The sequence below is a fragment of the Platalea leucorodia genome (genome assembly GCF_965183815.1).
Source record: "Platalea leucorodia genome assembly, chromosome: Z".
Taxonomy (NCBI): Eukaryota; Metazoa; Chordata; class Aves; order Pelecaniformes; family Threskiornithidae; genus Platalea; species Platalea leucorodia.
This window is the reverse complement of record NC_138858.1, coordinates 10,301,916-10,322,740: the sequence shown is the minus strand read 5'-3', so window position 1 is coordinate 10,322,740 and position 20,825 is coordinate 10,301,916. Positions and strand designations below refer to the sequence as shown.

The 20,825-nt window shown below is 47.4% G+C and overlaps 1 protein-coding gene across 16 annotated transcripts in view; it reads left to right on the top strand.

Annotated features, from left to right (window-relative positions):
- LOC309603012 (ubiquitin-associated protein 2-like) overlaps nt 1-15,551 on the top strand; it is an 80,258-nt gene extending 64,707 nt beyond the window's left edge. For 4 of the 16 annotated variants that reach the window (XM_082337288.1, XM_082337297.1, XM_082337298.1 and 1 more), the window contains exons 15-23: nt 214-392; nt 1,489-1,699; nt 2,892-2,931; nt 5,679-5,862; nt 8,430-8,496; nt 9,838-10,033; nt 11,297-11,388; nt 12,288-12,338; nt 13,600-13,966. In XM_082337288.1, the coding sequence (XP_082193414.1) occupies nt 214-392; nt 1,489-1,699; nt 2,892-2,931; nt 5,679-5,862; nt 8,430-8,496; nt 9,838-10,033; nt 11,297-11,388; nt 12,288-12,338; nt 13,600-13,797 (1,218 nt within the window). In that variant the 3' untranslated portion in view covers nt 13,798-13,966. Of the gene's footprint in view, nt 1-213; nt 393-1,488; nt 1,700-2,891; nt 2,932-5,678; nt 5,863-8,429; nt 8,497-9,837; nt 10,034-11,296; nt 11,389-12,287; nt 12,339-13,599; nt 13,971-15,342 lie in introns of those variants that run through there. The other 12 variants (XM_082337299.1, XM_082337294.1, XM_082337291.1 and 9 more) reach the window with 9 other exon arrangements.
- The last annotated feature ends 5,274 nt before the right edge of the window (nt 15,552-20,825 follow it).

The window sequence follows — 20,825 nt, the reverse complement described above, 5'->3', positions numbered from 1 at the left end:
GGGCACAGAATCAATGAATTAAGTTCAGGTTACAAGAATGTAATTAATTTGTGTGATGTAAACTGGAGGGTTGTTGCAGATCTCATTAGCAGCGAAGGCTGAGGCAGTAACTGAAGAAGCCTGTAGTTAAGGGAGGAGAGGGTCTCAGTTACTGGTATCTTTAATACAGACAATGCCTGTAGAGGAATTATGGCTTTTTTTTCCTTCTTTAAGATTCCTGCCTCTGCAGTGGAGATGCCTGGATCAGCGGATGTGACAGGGTTAAATGTTCAGTTCGGGGCTCTGGAGTTTGGATCAGAGCCTGCACTCCCAGAGTTTGGATCAGCTTCAAGCAGTGAGAATACCAGCCAGGCGACCAACAATAGCTTGTACTCAAAATCTGTAAAGTACGTGTGAGTTCCCCTTGTGCGTTCTTACATGTCTTCTTTAGGGGGTCAAGCCTGTGCCAAAAACATCAAGGCACAGTTACCATGTAATGGGAGGGGGAAATAGGATGACTTGTAAGGCTAAGTGTTTTGTGTGGATAGCATCTTAAAGGAGAAATTTCTTTTCTAATGATAATCAGAATCTGCCTGGATGGGTTGATGTGAAGCTGGAGATGACATGAATGTAAATAACCTTATAATAAACCACCCTTTGTAGAATTGCTTTCACACGTTTAATTGCCCTGATTTTCAAATTTGTTTGAGTATTTGTTCCTCACAACCTGAAGTTTTCTGCTTTTGATCCAGGAGAGATGACCCCTGTAACATATATGTGTGTTAGTAGATGGCACCGGGTTACAGATCTGATGCTCCTATGGGATGAGAAAAGAAGCCAGGCTTTCAGTATGCAGAAGCTTTTACTGAAATGCTAAAATAGCCAATGATAAATACTGACATACCAGTAACCCATTTTTTTCTTCCTTATTCATTCAAAAACTGGCTTCAGTAAAAAGCTTCTTGAAGTTAGTTCAGAAATACTAGTAAAAATGAACTTTCACATTCATTTCTAGTTCTATAAATTATTTAAGCTGCTTAGAAAGTAAAACATTCCTGCATGTTTTAAAGTATTTTTTCCTCTTTGCATAGTTCATTCTGTTTGACTGCTACTGTAACGTTAGAATTCTACTGTAAAAAGAGACTGGGTGTTTCTCATCATATACCAGACTTTATGGATCATAAGAGAGATTACGATCATTAATTTATCCTTTGAGAAGGCAGAAATAACGTGACTGAAAAGTGCTTGTGTGTAAACTTGTTTTGGTTGGGCTGACAGGAGGAAAGCAAATGGTGTTTCATGCAGCTGATGGTTTTGAAGCAGTGATTACTGGGGAGCAAAGCAAAAATGTATTTTTTTTTTTTTTTTATTATTAGGTTTTCTAGTATAAATAATGTAGATTTGACTGCATGTTTAAGGTAGTTCTAGATAACTGTATAGGAGCTGGTATTTTCATGAAGGTGTTTAAGATGTCATACCAAGATGATAAATAATTTTTACTTTTTCCAGTGATCCTTTGAATACCTCTTTGCCAATATCCAATACAGTACAGGAGTCCACCTACACAACCTCTGCCATCACCTCTTCCAGTCTGACCTGCTCATCCCAGAGCACTAGCCCAGTAACAACAACTTCCTCCTATGACCAGACTTCTGTGCATAGTAGGATAGCGTACCAAAGCTCCATGGCTCCGTCTGAATCAACCCCTGTCGCAGTTACGGTGAGTGAATTTCAGAAATAAGACCTTGAAAAAGTGAAATATTCTTATCCGTGTTAGACTTGTATTACCCTGCTATGTTAATACTTTTAACCAAGCCCAGTGGTATTTTTGATTCCCAAGCCCACCCTGTTGTTTGTTTTTGCTTTTCCTACTATGTAGCCATTTTTGCCCATACTGTATTTGGAATATAAGAGCCTCTGATTTTATGGGTTTTGACATCTTAAATTGCTGTTTGACCTTTTTTCTTAGTAACACTTAAGATTCTACTTGAGTTTCCTTCCCTGAAGCTTAGCTTTGTGAAAGGGAACTATCTCTGTATGTAACTGTTAGTCATGGTATTTTGCCATAACTTGGCAGTTTTTATCCAAAGGTATATTATTTATTAAATTTATATAGCACCTAGCAAATGGATCCCAAACTGTTTGTGGCCCCTCCAGCATTGCTGTTTTGTTGGATTCAAATACCAGTAGGAATTAGTTTCAACTTTTATTTTAAAAAGCATAGGGAGAGGTCTAATCTAGGACAGAGAGGATCTCTCTTGGGAGATTCAAAAGCACCTACTCTCTTTGTATATGGAATGTAGGTTTGTTTTAAGAGAACTTAATTTATTAAATGTTTAAGGAACTTGTGAGAGTTTGTAAGTTTATTTACTTCTGGCCTTTGTTATGTAATGGCTCAGTCACACTTGTCTTCTGCACTAGCTCGTATGTACTGGTGAGGATCAAGCATAGACTATCCACTTCTGTACTCCAGCGTTATCCAAAAAACAACTGGTGCTTCTCAAGTCTTATCTTTCAATGGAAAAAAATTGGCGTCTCTGTGTAACTTGGATAGTTAAAATTGTGAGTTGCATTAGATCAAAAGCACAACCATTTCCTATATGTTAATACAATTCTTTCTTTCATATTGGTGTGATCCTGAAGTTTATGTTATATACAGTACATGGGAAGGTCTCCTGCTGATGGGTGTAGTATGGGCAGTGTATGGGATTCTGTATGTTCAGGACTCCTTGCACTTGAGACAACTATTATGTGGTTTTGTTAAAGGCAGTAAAAAGTTAATTTTCTGCCTTTTTTTGTCTTTCAATTTAGAATGAGTATAGAATTTTGCATGAAGCATGTTCGATGTGTGATTCAGTCTGAAAATTTAATATAGCTCTAAGATGATTTATTCATTTCTCCTTTGTTTGCAGAACGGGCACAGCGGTGTTAGAACACAGGCAACTCTTGACAGTAAGTTTACAAAGCTTGGTTGTGCACAGGACTTTCTGATCTGTCCTTACTACTTGCTGTGTGCACAACTGTAGCAGTGACATCTGGTTTAAGGTTTTATATTGTTCTCCCTGACTAATTTTTGGCTGACCCATTTGAGTTTATTTTGTACTTGCAAAGGATACACTGCTTGCTTCTTGACTAAAACTGGAGTATGAAAGCAGCCCTATTAAATCTACAAACCTAAGCAGTCTTAGAATTAGAGAAGCTGCTTTGCTGCTGCTTTTCATTTTGAATTTAGCTGCCAAAAATTGTTTAATATAAAATTAAAATGAAAAATTAATACGAAAATTTTTTAGCAATTCTTGCAGTTCTCAATTGGAAAGCTGCAAGTAGCATTTAGCTGTAATGAAACAAAGTCACATTCTTTGAATGCACCTCTCGCTTGGTGTAGTGCTACTTATGCCTTGTTAGAGGCCCGTGGGGAATAAGGATGACTAACCTGCTCCCTCTGCCGGGTAGCTTACTGCCTTGCAGTGGAGTAACAATAACACAGTACTGGCTCTGGCAGAGGTCTTACTGTTATCCTCATCTTGCCCTGTTTCTAATGTGGTGTTTTACTTGTAGCACCCCTACAGCCCTCTTCCTGGAGTTGAAATAATTATAGTATAGTATTCACTCTTCTGAACTTTATGTGCTGCTCTGTGGAAGTTTTCAAGGGCAGCAGTGTGAATTAACATCTTTTGGAATTCCAGCACTTCAATTTTAGGTCTATCTTCCTCTTAAGCATCTCTTCAGGTAGGTCATTAGTGGGGCAGCCTTTTTTTTTTTTTATACTTCTGAGTAGAAAGAAGTTGAGTATTAAGACCTGTAAACAGTGTTTTGTTAGTGCCAAGTTCAATTTAAATGGCAGTAGGAGTGCAGATGTCCAGAGAGCCACTTAAAAGTTTATTATGTATAAAGACAACTTTTCAAGTGGAAAACTTTCTTACTCTCATGTACAGAATTAATAAACAATTTATGAAATTTGCTACAGGACTTGTCTTTTTGCTGTGGAAAACAAGGATCTGAGAATTCCTAGTATTTTTGTAATTACTCTATAATGGCTTTATTAGTCTCTTTTTCTACACCAGTTCTCTTTTGAGAACACTTTTGGTTTTTTCTGTATCTCAAGCACATTAACTGGAATCAGTCTTCTTCCATCTATCTATTTCATACACCCAAACAATTTTGAAATTCTCTATTAACTTTTGAAAGTACTGACCTTTTCCCTTCTGTATGTGCTGATAATATTCTTAGTTGTTCATCTCTCATCTTTGCTGTCATTGTTCTTTAATATCCAGGTCTCATGCTTCCTAAACCCTTAGTTCAAAGCATGACTGATGTGTTATAATTCTGACCATCCTACCATCTCCTGGTTTTCGTTGTCTTGCACATTGTGTTCAGGCATCTTGTCAGGGGGTCTTAATGAAGATGGTGATTCTGTCCCTTGTATTGAGGACATCTACTTTTACTTCAAAAAGGGAACCCTGCTCTAAATGTACAGAGAGTTGTAAATGTTATTTACTTATTTTTATATGAATCTTGCCAGGAGGTATCAGGTGATATACTTGCTGCCTTCATAACTATGTTTCTGTTTGTCACTTGAATTTCCTTCTCTGTTGTCAGCTACCCTCATACTTATTGCCAAGGCCAAGACCTCTTGATTTCTGTTTGCATAGCACCCAGTCCAGCACCTTGACTTGGGTCCTTTAGCGAGGAAACCAAACCAATAACGTGAACAAACTGTGATGTGTAACTTCGAAGCATGTATCTGACTTTTGTTTGGTGACCATTCTAAAACTATCTTCACATGCATTGCAAGTTAGTGATGGTCTACTGGGTAGTGGTCTCTGGTGTGGTATGTAAGCATGGCCCAGCAGAAGGCAGGGCTCAACTCTGATTTTTATTGGTGGGTGAGTGCCTCTAATTCTTTATATTATCTTTGCAGGACAAGAGATAAGTGTAGAAACAGCTGGGAGTTATGCTGGGCAGTAGAGTTGTTCAGTGTCTTATTACAGTATAGTGATCCTTTGGAAAGGCACATCTTTGGTCAACAAGTTTTACTCCGTGTAGCCTAAAAAGTAATATTAAAGCTAAACACTTTTAGTTATCTAGGTCAAATAAAGCAAGTCAATATTTGACAACTCTTTAGCCGTTAAAAATGCTTAATGTTGTGCACGATTGTGGTCTTTTATTGTAGCTGCCTTTATTCTACTGCATTACACATTTGACTGAGTACCCCAAACTGATAAAGTTATATGTGCCCTTGTACTCCAGCGGTCTCAGTCTCGATCATCAAAGGTGCTGTGTAGGTTGCAATGAAGAAGCAGAGCTGCAGGTAAAAGTAGATTTGTATAGTGCCTTGAAAAGTGCAGATGTCTTTTGTTTGCGGAACCAAATGTGAGGAATTTTAAAATGAGCATTGACTTGAGAGCAAACGCTAGTAATCCAGCTAGTGGGAGGTGAAGTGCAGAAGACTTGTTTACTACACGTGTAGGAGAGAAAATAATAAATTTATTGTAGGTGAAGAGCTTAAAGGGAAAAAATGGTAGTTCTGTTGCTATTTGAATTTTCCTTAATAGCCAGATTGCTTGATAGTGTTGCTGGTTCTTAATGGTCAGGTTTTTGTAGACCAAGGTGAGAATGTTACTGTGTTCCTGAATCCAGGCTGGGATGTCAGGTATGCTGGGATTTGTCTTTGAATGCCTCTTTTTAACCTGTTGCAGCTACTTCATCAGTTCCAGCGCCTAAGACAGAGCCTTCTCCCTCACTACCTTCTGCTGGTTCTCTGCCTAGCGTGGTATCCACCACTGCTTCGCTTCTGCCTTCAGCATCGCAGCATGCAGCAACATTGCCCAGCTTGCCTCAGTCCAGTGATTTGGCCAGCAGCTCACTTTCCCAGTTAAGCAGGTACAGTAAGGATGTGATAAACTGAAAGGGGTTCAATTTGGGGGAAAGGGCAAACATAAAGGCGATTGTGTATGGGAGCTGTCAGACACTAGGGTCCCCTTTTCTGACATTAACTAGAATTAGGAGAGAGATTCAGAAGACAACAGGATGTTTCTGGTTGCAGAGTATGAGCTCTGGGCTGCCTCTTAATGATAGAGCAGCTGCTGCCTTCAAGTTTTCATGGTGTATAAACAGCTTTGTGTTTCAAGGGGCTCTTGCTTCAATCATGCCAGCTGAATTAGCTAAATTGATTCCCCCAGTTTCTTTTTCCTACTTTGTGCACATTGCCTGCTGTTTGTTCGGTGTCATACGTTTGGAATCGTTCCTTAACAGTTTGCTTCCTGGTTAATTTTGAAATATTGTAGTTTCATTTATATTTGTATTTCTTAAAATTGAAAACCAGAAATAATTCCAGAGGGAAAGTGTGCTTTTTCTTTCTAAGACATTTCCTTAAGACACTTTGAAATATCAGATTGGTGATCCTAGAAGTGCATTCAGCACAGCTTAGCTCATTTGCATTATCTGTCTGATTTTCTCAGTGCCTGTTGCTTGGGCTTCATCCTCAGGCAGGTGACATCCTGAGGCTATACTGATTGAGTTGTGTTTTTAATACTCACCTTTGTACTGTATTTATTAATGTAAGAAACTAATTGGATGGGACATCGGGGGGTTTTTTTCCTGTTTCACAGGTAGGACGTGGTTGATTCTCTTTTTCTGTTGATTCTGTTTCTGATGCTCAGTTTTTTCTGTTGAATAAAATGGTAAATACGCCAAATAACAAGAATTATTCCATTCACATTAGAAGCATCGTTTCCCCACATTTGTGCGTTGAAAAACTGTGTACATTGGTAGCGATTTTAGCTGGAGGGTTGATGCTGTTGGGCAGATACCAAGTCCTGTGAAAAGATGATGCCTGAATTCCAAGCATGTCTGACTTGGTTGTGCTCGCGGCTCTTGTCTGTGTCTCTACCATAGGTCAGATGGTGAATTAAGGCTTATTAGAAGAGCTGGGGAGAGCGGGCGAGGGAGTGGTTTAAAACTGTATGTTGGACTGAACTATTTCTTTCCATGCTGCCTGAAGTGGTGTCATTGTAATTCCTGCAGATGGGGAACAGTTTTAAAGAATCAAAGTAAAATTGATCTATGAAACTGCCAAGATTTATTCTGGTCCCATACCTCAAAGAGCTGCCAGAATTGTTTGCCCTTAAATTAGGGCATATAATTTAACCTGCAGCTTTGTTAAGAAAAATGCTGTATTTTCTTGTGGCTGTTTCCACAGAGAGTACTAAAATATTTGTTATGGTTAGGATCTCTCCTGCTTCTGATTTCACACGAGGATGGGCTTTTTGAGCACCAAACCATACGTATTTCTTATGGCTTTGTTTTGCTTGCCTTTGTTCAGTGTTCATTCTGTTTATTCCATACTATCCTTTAAGTTACGGTCTTTACCTTGAATGTAAGGTATAACTTTTGTCAGTGTAAATGTTTAAGAATCAGTTCAGTCACCTTTGGATTACAGATGAATGCTGGTGCTACTGTTACTGCCAAAAGTTCACAGGCCTGGTCAGCTAGGGAAAAAAGGTGGTGCTAAAGCAGAGTTGCTTCCTAAAAGGAAGTTACCTGCAGATGTTTTTCAGCAGGGGATTCTTTATTTTCATATTTTACAGTGTAGGTATAAAACTGAACTGGTAGTTCTAGTTCATCTTTTCGAAGAGGAAATGGCTTTTAGTGGGGTGTAGTGGTATGAACTGGCCTTGATTAAATTGCCAGATTCTGTAGTAGTATGGCTAATTTTTAGGCTTTCACAGATGTTCTTCATTTGCTGCTTTTTTTGAGCCCTGTCTTTTGAGAGTGTATTGGGGCTTTTGATGGAGTTATGGGGCAAATACCCTGCAGTTCTAATGGGTTGAAATAATGTTATGCATGTTAAAATGTGAGAAATACCATAGTGAGTCAAACCAAAGCGCTGCCTCACCCAATTAATACCTGTGCCCCATTGCAGGCAACAGCAGTTGCTCAGGGAAAGAATGAGAAACGAGCCATGTGTTATGTGAACCTTCTTCTGGTTTTGGACTTTGTGTCTTGGAGTCATTGCTACATTAATTCCTGAAGCAACTACTGTTTTTCTAAAAATATAGTAAATTGATACATACAAATGAATGGTGTTTTAGATGTTTCTTGTTAGTAATAGTTGTTTCTGTACTTCAATTTTTTTCATTAAAAGCTAGTAGGATATTAAAGGAAAAAATGCCTGTAGGGGGGTGTGTATATATACACACATATATATGCATGTGTTTGTGTATATATATATACACACACCCCGCTACAGAGAATTTTTTCTTTAACTGCTATCCTACTGTGTGTGTGTATGTATATATACACACTTAGAATTTTTATTTGTTAACTAATATCCTACTACCTACTCTGTTTTTGTGTATATATGTGTATATATAGATATACGTACATACATATATTAAAATAGTTCTAGGAAAAATTAATTTTATTAATTCTTTGCAATTTCTTTCTAGCTCACTTTCCAATCATCAGAGCAGCCTTTCCCCTGCCTCAGTGTTGTCTTCAAGCGCATCACATGCAGTAAGTATTATTTGCATTTCAACAGATGTTTGGCATGTAGTCAGTTTATCTGATGATTAAGACCCTCTCTTAGAAAGTTCATTGTGTCCCAGTACACTAAGAACCGAAATAAGAGCCTTATCTCAGGGAAGAAGGACTGCCAGCCCTCTAGTGGTAAAAAAAGTCTTTACCACTTGTGGTTTGTACTGGATCAGGAATGGCTATTACAGAGACTTGCCAGTCACCCGACTGCAGAGGAAACTTTCCTGCCAGCAAGGAAGAATGGAACAAAGAAAGAATTTCTTGTAACAAATATATTAAAAAAAAAAAATAAAAAAATCTTTAGAAGTGGCTGTCTGAAACTGCTCCAAAATGTGGACTGTTAGCAGTCTCCACTGGAGGGGTTAGCTGGCAAAGTGCAGGTGATGGAATGATACATGTCACGACAAATGCCTCATGACAGATGATTTTAGAGTTTACCATGTGGCATTGTTGTCACCTGTGTGTTTAATGCATTTGAGATAACAAAGGAAGTGGTAGTGAACACAGTGCTCTAGATGAGGTTGCACAAATGAAAGTCAGAGACGCTGCCTTGTTCTGTGATGGGGTACTTCTGTACAACCCCGGTTGGGGTGTGCAGATAGGTTACTGCTTTTCTTTATGCCTGTATTTTCGTTTGTAATGCTCCATCCCTACTGAATATATAACTTAAAAATTCACACTTATCCAAATGTCCTTCTTTTCTGTTGTCAGAGTTGTTTTGGCTTCTGTGTGCTGATGACACTGTTTTGCAAGTAGGATCAGCTTATAGCTAAGACACTGTATTGTGCTGGATTCAAACCAAGAACTCCTTTATCCTTATGTGTTCCTGTAATACATCTGGTCTGCATTTGGGTTTACCCCATTGACTCTGTTGTGGGGCACTACAGTTTTAATCTTTTCAATTCCACAAGTTCATTGAGGAAATCACGATAGCAGTGCCCTGTATTTTGAAAACAAATACTGTCTTTTGGAAAAATATAGGAGTTTATTTAACATAACAAGTACTAGCTTAAAGGAATATACAAGCAAAGGCCAGAAATAATGTAATGGAGTGACATTTGAATTACTGTGGTATAATTTTGTGATGATATAGCAGTTTGAATTTAACTCTCATATAATAATTTTCTTTAAATACTTAAAAAAATCACAAGTGTGCAACTTAGTTGCTTGCTTGGTATGTAGGTAATGCATATCCTTTGCATGTGCTGCTGTTTCTTAAAAGATTGTTGGGGGGTTTTTTGATCTGCGCGCCCCCCCCCCCGCATCTTCCAGTGTGGTTTATTTGCTCTGTGATCTTCATTCTTTTTGTCTCCTTTCTAGCACACTAGTGTTGAGAACACAACTTCGCTCCAGCCCTCAACAACCTTTTCAACTGCTTCAACCTCAGCCACTAGCACCACCTCTTCGGTTGTCAGCATGGCAAGCAGTATGAACACTACAAACAGCCTTGGCCTGAGCGTTACCAGTGTGTCTATACCAGCTGCTACCACACGGGCAGCTCCCTTAGTGTCTTCAGGTTCGCAATATTAACAGATCATGTGGATAGACAGAGGACTTCAGTCAGCAGGGCTGTCAGTTGAGCATCTCACCAGCCATAACTATGCTAAGAAATCCACGCTCTTGACTAGCATTTTCAGCACGCTTTATTTGCTGGCTTATAAGATAAAGTTGTCTGGTTTTGTGTATTTGAAATATTTGTTAGGGTGTTATGTGGCATTTATATGGCACATTCCATCCCCCAAGAGCTTTATAAATGGACACCAGAGCAGTTCTGACTTTGGAAGTTTTGGACTAGGAGGTTCGCCCAGTTTGTATTCCAGGTTGTGATCAGCTCTTGGCTGTGAGCTCACATTAGCTTTAATTTCAGTCTTCTCTGTGACTTGAATTTATTTGGCAATATCAAAATATACTGCAGTGTCCTCATTATCATATGCCACATCCCCACTGCCACATCTACAGAAAGGAAAAAAGTGTCTGATGTCTGGGTCATTCCACAGCAAATACCGCTTCAGAAAAAGAGTCCACAGAGAGAGAAGGTGGGGAGGCTTCTTGCACTGAAGTGGAAGCAACACTAAGTTGTCTCTTGCTTCTCTCATCAACCTGAACTGCTAAAAGGAAATCCTATGAGGGAAGTGAATGATTTAAATATTAAGATCAAGCTTAGTTACAGAAGGATTTCTCATTCCTGTACCTTGTAAATGAAATGTCTGATGACTGGTGAAAGTGCATTTTTTTTACTCTTCTGCTTCCTAGCACTGCTTCATGGAGGCGACTGAAACTGTTCAGTCATCTTCTCTTTGCTATTCTCAGCTGCAGTAAGTCACCCACAAAAAGTACGCTGGCAACATTTAGTGCTTTCCAGTATATTGCTGGCAATAAGGGGGAATGTGTTGACAGAGCAGAAAATGAAAGGAGAGAATTTGCTCTCTTAGGTGGAGAACAATGCCTAAATTTTGCCTTCAGGAGAGGACTGAGGACGGGAGAAGTTTCTGTAATTTTTGTAATCCTCTTGGACAAAGTAAATGACAAAATCAGACTGTTCTCTGATAGAACTGTTTTTAATCTTAAGTAACATGTGCTTTCCCTTCCTTGAAGCATGGTTAAACTCTTCAGGCTATTTTGAGCATTTTCATCAACGAGCACAAAATTCTTCTGCGTAGTTCTGCTCTTTACAAGCTATGACAGTGCAGCCGCCAGGGTTTGTGAGGTATCTTGTCTCAATGCCGAAGCCTTTTCTTTTCTAAAGGCTTGTTAAAGTGTCTGTATTTTGATTCTACAGGCAAAGCTCCCCCAAACCTGCCCCAAGGTGTACCGCCCTTGTTGCATAACCAGTATATTGTTGGACCTGGAGGACTTCTGCCTGCCTACCCAGTAAGCAATTTAATTGTTCCTGTCCTTGATTGCTTAACCCTTGGTGCAAGTGGGCCCTCCAGACTGCTGCTGTCTATACCAAGGCATTTCTGTTGGCACATGTTGCATGTGGAATCCTTGTTCCGAATGCTGAAGAATATATGAAATATATTCGGGGGGGGAGGGGTTGCTGTTGATAGCAAGCTGCAGAACTGTTGGTACGAACCTGATTTGGCTGCTGTTGAAGCTAAACATGCATGTTGCTATGGTTTTCAGTGGTATCAGGTTTAAGGCCCTTTGAGTAAAATTAAACTCATTCAGGTTTGTGTTACTGGTACAGATTTACTATAGAAATGGTTGAAATGTGCCATGGGTCCTGTCTGTCGTACCTTGAAAGATTGCAGATAGCTTTTTGATGTCTGACTGGGATCAACATATTTTTGATCATCCGTTTTTTGAATCAGAAACTTTATTCTAATCATCTTTCTGTATCACACTGAATGCGAGGGGGTACCATAGGTTGCTTTGTGGTCTAGTCATCAAATCTTAAATCCTGCTGTTCTCAGAAGTTAATGATTGCAGCAAAGAAGGCTGTTGCTCTTACTCCCAAATCTGAATGCCCTGTAGATTTTTCACAAGTTGATGGATGATGCATCTGTGAAAACAGTATTGCAGATGGGACAGTCAGACTTTCCTCAGAGGACTGCTGTCACCAAGAAACAACATCAGAGTGACAAGCCATTGTAAGCTTAGCTCTACTAGCCTTAAAATGCTACAGTGTGCCATGATGGCACAAGGCAATGTATAGCTGTACACCTTTAAAGTAGACTGGGCCTAAGTCAAACTCTGTTTAAAGCCCCAAATTGGTCAGCGTCAGAGAAAAGTATTATAATGATGTTGTATTTTTGTCTGTCTTTAAGCAGATTTATGGTTATGATGATCTCCAGATGCTTCAATCCAGGCTGCCAATGGTAAGTAAATGGCTTGGTTTATTTAATTTTAAACAAGTTATCTTCAGTGTTTATCATTTGTGCAACACAAATTGGCTCATTTAATCGTGATTAAGAGGTTATATTTATGTTCTATATTCTGTTTTTTTAAGTATCCAGTTTCTCTAGGTGGTGTAAACTGATACAGAGCAACTGTTGTGTCGTGCATTCATCCATCTGCAAATTCTGTAAATAGAAGCAAGTGTGCTCTGTGCTTTTGAGCAGAGAAGTTTTTAATTGTTGTAACAACAGTATGACATCTTGTCAAATCTAGTTGAAATCTGAGCGTGAGTGTTTTCTTTTACCAAGAGGTAGGGTTGAACAGGAAGTACACAAATTGGCAGCCAGTCGGTGCATCTGACAGGTTTTGGAAGTGCTCATAGGTGGAGATCTTTCCGTATGCATCATGGCAACAAATGCAGATGAGCTGCAGGAGGGAGAGTATACAAAATTTTCTCCCTTACCTGGATCCAGAATGTAAATGGTATGTGAGAGACCCTGAGCTCCCAGAGAGATTCACAAGAGCCTCAGCCTACATTGCAGAACGGTAAAGAATATTGTTTTCAAAAAACTAGGGTAAGGATCTTATAGAGAAAGTTTGGTAGTACGTGACTGAGAAACGTCACAGGATTAAGTGATGCAGTGTATCTGTAGAGGCAGAAATGGAGCAGTGAGCAGTGATCTGGAAAAGAAGTATTGCTGAATGAATGCCATAACTAAAGGTCCAAGTCAGTACCAGGTTTTCCATGTGTCTGCCTGGAGACAGACAGAGTCAGATAGTCAAAGGTGAGTATGGAGATGTTGCAGAAAAAACCCTGTCGAGCTGCACATCCTGAATTAAAAAGTTGAGCGCATTAATGCAGATTTTGAATACCCAATGAAGGCATGATTGTCAACTGAAATGAATGGGATTATTTTCAGAGCAGCAAAATAACAAAATATTTGATATTCTGGGGCCAGGAGAGACATGGTGTGGTGGGCTGACCCTGGCTGGATGCCAGGTGTCCACCAAAGCTGCTCTGTCACTTCCCTCCTCAGCTGGACAGGGGAGAGAAAACATAACGAAAACCTTGTGGGTCGAGATAAGGACAGGGAGAGATCATTCACCAATTACCGTCACGGGCAAAACAGACTCTACTTGGGGAAATACAGTCAATTTATTACCAATCAAGTCAGAGTAGAATAATGAGAAATAAAACCAAATCTTAAAGACACCTTCCCCCCACCCCTCCTTTCTTCCCAGGCTCAACTTCACTCCCGATTTCTCCACTTCCTCCACCTGGAACGGCACAGGGGACGGGAATGGGGGTTGGGGTCAGTTCGTCACACGCTGTCTCTGCTGCTCCTTCCTTCTCAGGGGAGGACTCTTCACACTCTGCCCCTGCTCCAGCGTGGGGTCCCTCCCATGGCAGACAGTCCTCCACAAACTGCTCCAGCGTGAGCCCTTCCCAGGGCTGCAGTTCCTCACGAACTGCCCCAGCGTGGGTCCCTTCCACGGGGCGCAGTCCTTCAGGAGCAGACTGCTCCAGCGTGGGTCCCCCGCGGGGTCACCAGCCCTGCCAGCAAACCTGCTCCAGCCTGGGCTCCTCTCTCCACGGGGCCACAGGTCCTGCCAGGAGCCTGCTCCAGCGCGGGCTTCCCACGGGGTCACAGCCTCCTTCGGGCATCCCCCTGCTCCGGCGTGGGGTCCTCCAGGGGCTGCAGGTGGATCTCTGCTCCAGCGTGGACCTCCATGGGCTGCAGGGGGACAGCCTGCCTCACCATGGTCTTCCCCAGGGGCTGCAGGGGAATCTCTGCTCTGTTGCCTGGAGCACCTCCTCCCCCTCCTTCTGCACTGGCCTTGGTGTCTGCAGGGCTGTGCCTCTCTCTCCTCTCTTTGGCTGCAGTAGTACAGGTTTTTTTTTTTTCTCCCCTTCTTAAATATGTTACTGCAGAGATGCTACCACCGTTGCTGATGAACTCGGCCTTGGCGAGTGGCAGGTCCATCTTGGAGCTGTCTGGCATTGGCTCTGTCGGACACAGGGGAAGCTTCTAGCAGCTTCTCACAGAAGCCACCCCCATAGCCGTCCCCACTACGAAAACCTTGCCGCACAAACCCAATGCATATTGTTACATTGACAGAAAGCAAAATATTTTCTAGAAGTGCTGCTCAACATTTATCAGTCTACATTCCATGTATTCACTAAACATTTTTTTCACTGTCTGCACAGAAGTGCTATTTTCCGTGTACATGTACTACAAGCCCATGCAGGGGCTGCAGCAGAGCATGCCTATTAGTGGGGAGGTTTAGTTCTCAGGGGCCAGGAGCAAATAATTACTGATGTTATTTACATGTACTGACCAAAAATGGAGAGAAAACATCACAGGGTAATGCTATGTGAATAAATAGATGGGAGCCATGGTCTTATCAGGCAAGGTTGTGTTGGTGGGTGGTGCGCTTGGGGTGCTGGCGCGTGCAGGATGATTTGGCGTAGGTAGGTGCCGTCGCCGCAGGAGGCGGGCTGGCGTTGGAGGTCCGTGGCTGGACCTTGTCCGTGGTGCCCTAGAACGGTTGGTGCTGCAAGGTGTTTTGCAGGGGCGCAACGAGAGAGTTGTGTTGAAAACTGCCGGAAGCGGGAAGAGGGGTGGACGTCAGGCTAACGCAAGGGATGTCTGCCGTGCCTCTCCTTGGTCGAACCGTGCAGCGGCTTGGGTTGGGAGGGACCTTTAAGGGTCATCTGGTCGAAGCCGCCTGCAAGGAGCAGGGGCATCCAGACAAGTGGATCGGGTTGCCGAGAGCCCCGTCGAACCTGACGTTGCCCGTTTCCCGGGATGGGGCATGTGCCACCTGTGTGGGCAACCTGTTCCGTGCGGTGTTTCAGCAGCCCGATGGCAAAGGATGTGTCCCTTGTATCTGGTCTGGATGTACCCTCTTGCCGTTGAAGACCATTGCCCCTTGTCCTGTCGCTAGGGGCGCCGTTCCAAGGTGTGTGCCCATCTTTTGCAGAAGCCCCCTTGAAGTATTGAAAGGCGTCGATGAGGTCTCCCCGGAGCCTTCTCTTGTGGAGGCTGAGCAGCCCCAAGTCTCTGAGGCTTTGCTTAGAGGAGAGGCGTTGCAGCCTGTGAAGGTGTTTGTGGCCCTCCTGTGGAGCCGCTGCAGCAGGTCCGTGTGGTCGTTGTCCCGAGGACTGCCGAGCTGCTGGTGAGTGGGTGTAAAGCGGGGTGTCAGGCGGAAAAGGCTGAGGAGGCAAGGGCGGAAGAGCTGGTTCTGATGCCGATGGCTGCCCCCTGGCAGAGGCTTTGCAAAGAGGTTGAGGAAGGCGCCTCCGTGGGGAGGTGCCAAGGAGAAGAGCGGGCGCGGGATGTGCAGAGCCCTGTTTGGAGCAGGGCTTGGAGGAGGTGTGGAGTGGCGGTGGCTTCCCCCCAGCCCAAAGGCTCGTTGCCGTGCTTCTGAGACAAGAGGCGCTGCCAGGCTTTTTGCAAGAGGTCTTTATTTGGTGTCAAATAAATAGGTGAATAAATAGATAAAAAACATTGTGAAAATAAATAGAGTAGGCGTTATAAATAGAGGAGCAGTCAGTGGGGTCTGAGGGCGCAGGGCCGTTGCGTCAGCGGGTCTTGGCCCGGGGGAGGGGAGGCGGGAGGCCAGAGGTGGGGATGGGGCGGTGGTGCAGAAGTGGTGGTGGGGGTGCGCGGGGCCGTGCGGGTTGGTGGGGGTCGTCGTGCTAATTGCGCATGGTGCGGGTGAGGTTGCGGAGGTGTTGGAAGCAGGTGCGAGCTTCGAGGCGGACGTGGTCCCAGGCGCAGGCGCTGGGGTTGTGGGTGCGGAGGAGGTTGTGGAAGCGGCTGAAGTATTTGTCGATGTCGAGCCGGAGGCCCTGGGGGAGCGTCGCGTCGGCTGGCACGCATCGCTCGAGGTCTTGTAGGTAGCGGTGAATGGTGTTGAGGAGGTCCCGGTGTGCCTGGGTGTCCCAGTGTTGGAGGGCGCTGGTGCTGCTGAGGATGGCGAAGAGGTGGTCGAGGATGCGTTGGACGGTGGCGGCGGCTTGCTGCGGGTGGCTGGTGTGGAGGAGGGCGTCGGGGAAGGGGAAGGGCGCGGGCTGGTGGTGGCAGGTCTGTGTCGAGCTGGGAGCCATGGCCCGGAGGAACTGGAGGCTGCGCCAGAGGAAGGTGGCGTCGTGGGTGCGCGGGTGGTGGCAGGCGGGGGCGGTGGCGAGAGCCGTGAGGAGGAGCAGGAGCGTCGGGGCGGCGTGCGGCAGGCGGGGCTGTGGGGTTGCGGGCGCAGGCATGGTGGGGCTGTGGGTGCCGCGTGGGTGGTGCTGGTGGGGAGGCTGGTGAGGCTTGGTGGTGGTGCGGGTGGGCGCTGTGCTTGGGGTGCTGGCGGGCGGGCGGCTTTATGTGGTGCGGCGTCTTTGGCTTGGTGGCTTTCTGCTGGCATGCTGGCAGCGAGTTTCTGTCTGTGGTTTTCGGTTTTGGCTGGTGCCTGTGGTGGTCCTGGGGAAGTGCGTTGTCGGGGTGGCCGTGCGCGGGGAGGGCGGTGGCGGCGGTGTGTTGGGGGGAGGTTGTGCGTAGTGGTTGGGTGGGGGATGCGAAAGCGCTGGGGCAGAGCCCTTGCGGGCAGCTGTGGCGGGGAGGTGTGTTTGGGTTTCCCTGGTGGCTGCGGGGCGAGCTGCGGTGCCTCCTTCCTGCAGCTGAAGTTTCCCTTCCTTGCCGCGGTGTCTTTTCCGTCTGTAATGCTGGCGCTGGTTGTGGTCTGTTTTCCTTTCCCTTGCGGCTCGCCTTTGCTTTCGTCTTAGCTGGACTTTTCTTTTCGTGAGGGGAAGGGTTGTGAAGCGATGTCACTTGGCGGAGCCTGGGGAGCCCCCTGGTGGAGCGAGGGCGTGGGGGCGGCGGCGGTGGCTTGCGAAGAGGTGGCTCTGGGTGTAGGCCCTTGAGCATGGGCCGTGTTGGTGGACGGAGCTGCCCCAGCTCCTGTGTTTGAAGGTGCGGAGGAAGGGGAAGAAAGGCCCGAGGAAAGGGTTGAGGCAAAGGGAAGAAAGGCCGGAGGAAAGGGTTGAGGCAAAGGGAAGAAAGAGTTTTGGTGCTGCTCGTGCTGGCGCGTTGGGTCCCTGGGCGTGGTGCCATGCGGGCGCGCCTGTGGCAGGGGTCTGGTTGCGTTTGTTCGTCGTCCTTGCGGGCGGTGGCTGGAGAGGAAAGAAGAGAATGTCCCCCGTAAGCGAAGGGTCTTGCGTTTGGGCTGGGCTGAGGCCGCGCGCCCCGCGAGGAGGGGTGTCCAAGAGCCCTGTGGAGGTGGAGCTGAGGCAGCTGATGGAGGTGTAGAGCTGTAGCGGGAGGAGGAGGCGGAGGTTGGAGTCGCTGAGTGAGGTTTTGAGGTGCCTTGCAAGAAGAGCAAGGCTGCCGTTCTGGTTGCGTGCGAGGCGCTGCCAGGTGTTTTGGCAAAGCTTTTGGAGCCGTGGCAAGGGGTGCGTGGTGGCGGTGGCAGGGCGGTGGCGGGCTGGGAGCCATGGTCTTGTCAGGCAAGGTTGTGTTGGTGGGTGGTGCGCTTGGGGTGCTGGCGCGTGCAGGATGATTTGGCGTAGGTAGGTGCCGTCGCCGCAGGAGGCGGGCTGATGTTGGCGGTCCGTGGCTGGACCTTGTCCGTGGTGCCCTAGAACGGTTGGTGCTGCAAGGTGTTTTGCAGGGGCGCAACGAGAGAGTTGTGTTGAAAACTGCCGGAAGCGGGAAGAGGGGTGGACGTCAGGCTAACGCAAGGGATGTCTGCCGTGCCTCTCCTTGGTCGAACCGTGCAGCGGCTTGGGTTGGGAGGGACCTTTAAGGGTCATCTGGTCGAAGCCGCCTGCAAGGAGCAGGGACATCCAGACAAGTGGATCGGGTTGCCGAGTGCCCCGTCGAACCTGACGTTGCCCGTTTCCCGGGATGGGGCATGTGCCACCTGTGTGGGCAACCTGTTCCGTGCGGTGTTTCAGCAGCCCGATGGCAAAGGATGTGTCCCTTGTATCTGGTCTGGATGTACCCTCTTGCCGTTGAAGACCATTGCCCCTTGTCCTGTCGCTAGGGGCGCCGTTCCAAGGTGTGTGCCCATCTTTCGCAGAAGCCCCCTTGAAGTATTGAAAGGCGTCGATGAGGTCTCCCCGGAGCCTTCTCTTGTGGAGGCTGAGCAGCCCCAAGTCTCTGAGGCTTTGCTTAGAGGAGAGGCGTTGCAGCCTGTGAAGGTGTTTGTGGCCCTCCTGTGGAGCCGCTGCAGCAGGTCCGTGTGGTCGTTGTCCCGAGGACTGCCGAGCTGCTGGTGAGTGGGTGTAAAGCGGGGTGTCAGGCGGAAAAGGCTGAGGAGGCAAGGGCGGAAGAGCTGGTTCTGATGCCGATGGCTGCCCCCTGGCAGAGGCTTTGCAAAGAGGTTGAGGAAGGCGCCTCCGTGGGGAGGTGCCAAGGAGAAGAGCGGGCGCGGGATGTGCAGAGCCCTGTTTGGAGCAGGGCTTGGAGGAGGTGTGGAGTGGCGGTGGCTTCCCCCCAGCCCAAAGGCTCGTTGCCGTGCTTCTGAGACAAGAGGCGCTGCCAGGCTTTTTGCAAGAGGTCTTTATTTGGTGTCAAATAAATAGGTGAATAAATAGATAAAAACCATTGTGAAAATAAATAGAGTAGGCGTTATAAATAGAGGAGCAGTCAGTGGGGTCTGAGGGCGCAGGGCCGTTGCGTCAGCGGGTCTTGGCCCGGGGGAGGGGAGGCGGGAGGCCAGAGGTGGGGATGGGGCGGTGGTGCAGAAGTGGTGGTGGGGGTGCGCGGGGCCGTGCGGGTTGGTGGGGGTCGTCGTGCTAATTGCGCATGGTGCGGGTGAGGTTGCGGAGGTGTTGGAAGCAGGTGCGAGCTTCGAGGCGGACGTGGTCCCAGGCGCAGGCGCTGGGGTTGTGGGTGCGGAGGAGGTTGTGGAAGCGGCTGAAGTATTTGTCGATGTCGAGCCGGAGGCCCTGGGGGAGCGTCGCGTCGGCTGGCACGCATCGCTCGAGGTCTTGTAGGTAGCGGTGAATGGTGTTGAGGAGGTCCCGGTGTGCCTGGGTGTCCCAGTGTTGGAGGGCGCTGGTGCTGCTGAGGATGGCGAAGAGGTGGTCGAGGATGCGTTGGACGGTGGCGGCGGCTTGCTGCGGGTGGCTGGTGTGGAGGAGGGCGTTGGGGAAGGGGAAGGGCGCGGGCTGGTGGTGGCAGGTCTGTGTCGAGCTGGGAGCCATGGCCCGGAGGAACTGGAGGCTGCGCCAGAGGAAGGTGGCGTCGTGGGTGCGCGGGTGGTGGCAGGCGGGGGCGGTGGCGAGAGCCGTGAGGAGGAGCAGGAGCGTCGGGGCGGCGTGCGGCAGGCGGGGCTGTGGGGTTGCGGGCGCAGGCATGGTGGGGCTGTGGGTGCCGCGTGGGTGGTGCTGGTGGGGAGGCTGGTGAGGCTTGGTGGTGGTGCGGGTGGGCGCTGTGCTTGGGGTGCTGGCGGGCGGGCGGCTTTATGTGGTGCGGCGTCTTTGGCTTGGTGGCTTTCTGCTGGCATGCTGGCAGCGAGTTTCCGTCTGTGGTTTTCGGTTTTGGCTGGTGCCTGTGGTGGTCCTGGGGAAGTGCGTTGTCGGGGTGGCCGTGCGCGGGGAGGGCGGTGGCGGCGGTGTGTTGGGGGGAGGTTGTGCGTAGTGGTTGGGTGGGGGATGCGAAAGCGCTGGGGCAGAGCCCTTGCGGGCAGCTGTGGCGGGGAGGTGTGTTTGGGTTTCCCTGGTGGCTGCGGGGCGAGCTGCGGTGCCTCCTTCCTGCAGCTGAAGTTTCCCTTCCTTGCCGCAGTGTCTCTTCCGTCTGGAATGCCCTGGCGCTGGTTGTGGTCAGTTTTCCTTTCCCTTGCGGCTCGCCTTTGCTTTCGCCTTAGCTGGACTTTTCTTTTCGTGAGGGGAAGGGTTGTGAAGCGATGTCACTTGGCGGAGCCTGGGGAGCCCCCTGGTGGAGCGAGGGCGTGGGGGCGGCGGCGGTGGCTTGCGAAGAGGTGGCTCTGGGTGTAGGCCCTTGAGCATGGGCCGTGTTGGTGGACGGAGCTGCCCCAGCTCCTGTGTTTGAAGGTGCGGAGGATGGGGAAGAAAGGCCGGAGGAAAGGGTTGAGGCAAAGGGAAGAAAGAGTTTTGGTGCTGCTCGTGCTGGCGCGTTGGGTCCCTGGGCGTGGTGCCATGCGGGCGCGCCTGTGGCAGGGGTCTGGTTGCGTTTGTTCGTCGTCCTTGCGGGCGGTGGCTGGAGAGGAAAGAAGAGAATGTCCCCCGTAAGCGAAGGGTCTTGCGTTTGGGCTGGGCTGAGGCCGCGTGCCCCGCGAGGAGGGGTGTCCAAGAGCCCTGTGGAGGTGGAGCTGAGGCAGCTGATGGAGGTGTAGAGCTGTAGCGGGAGGAGGAGGCGGAGGTTGGAGTCGCTGAGTGAGGTGTTGAGGTGCCTTGCAAGAAGAGCAAGGCTGCCGTTCTGGTTGCGTGCGAGGCGCTGCCAGGTGTTTTGGCA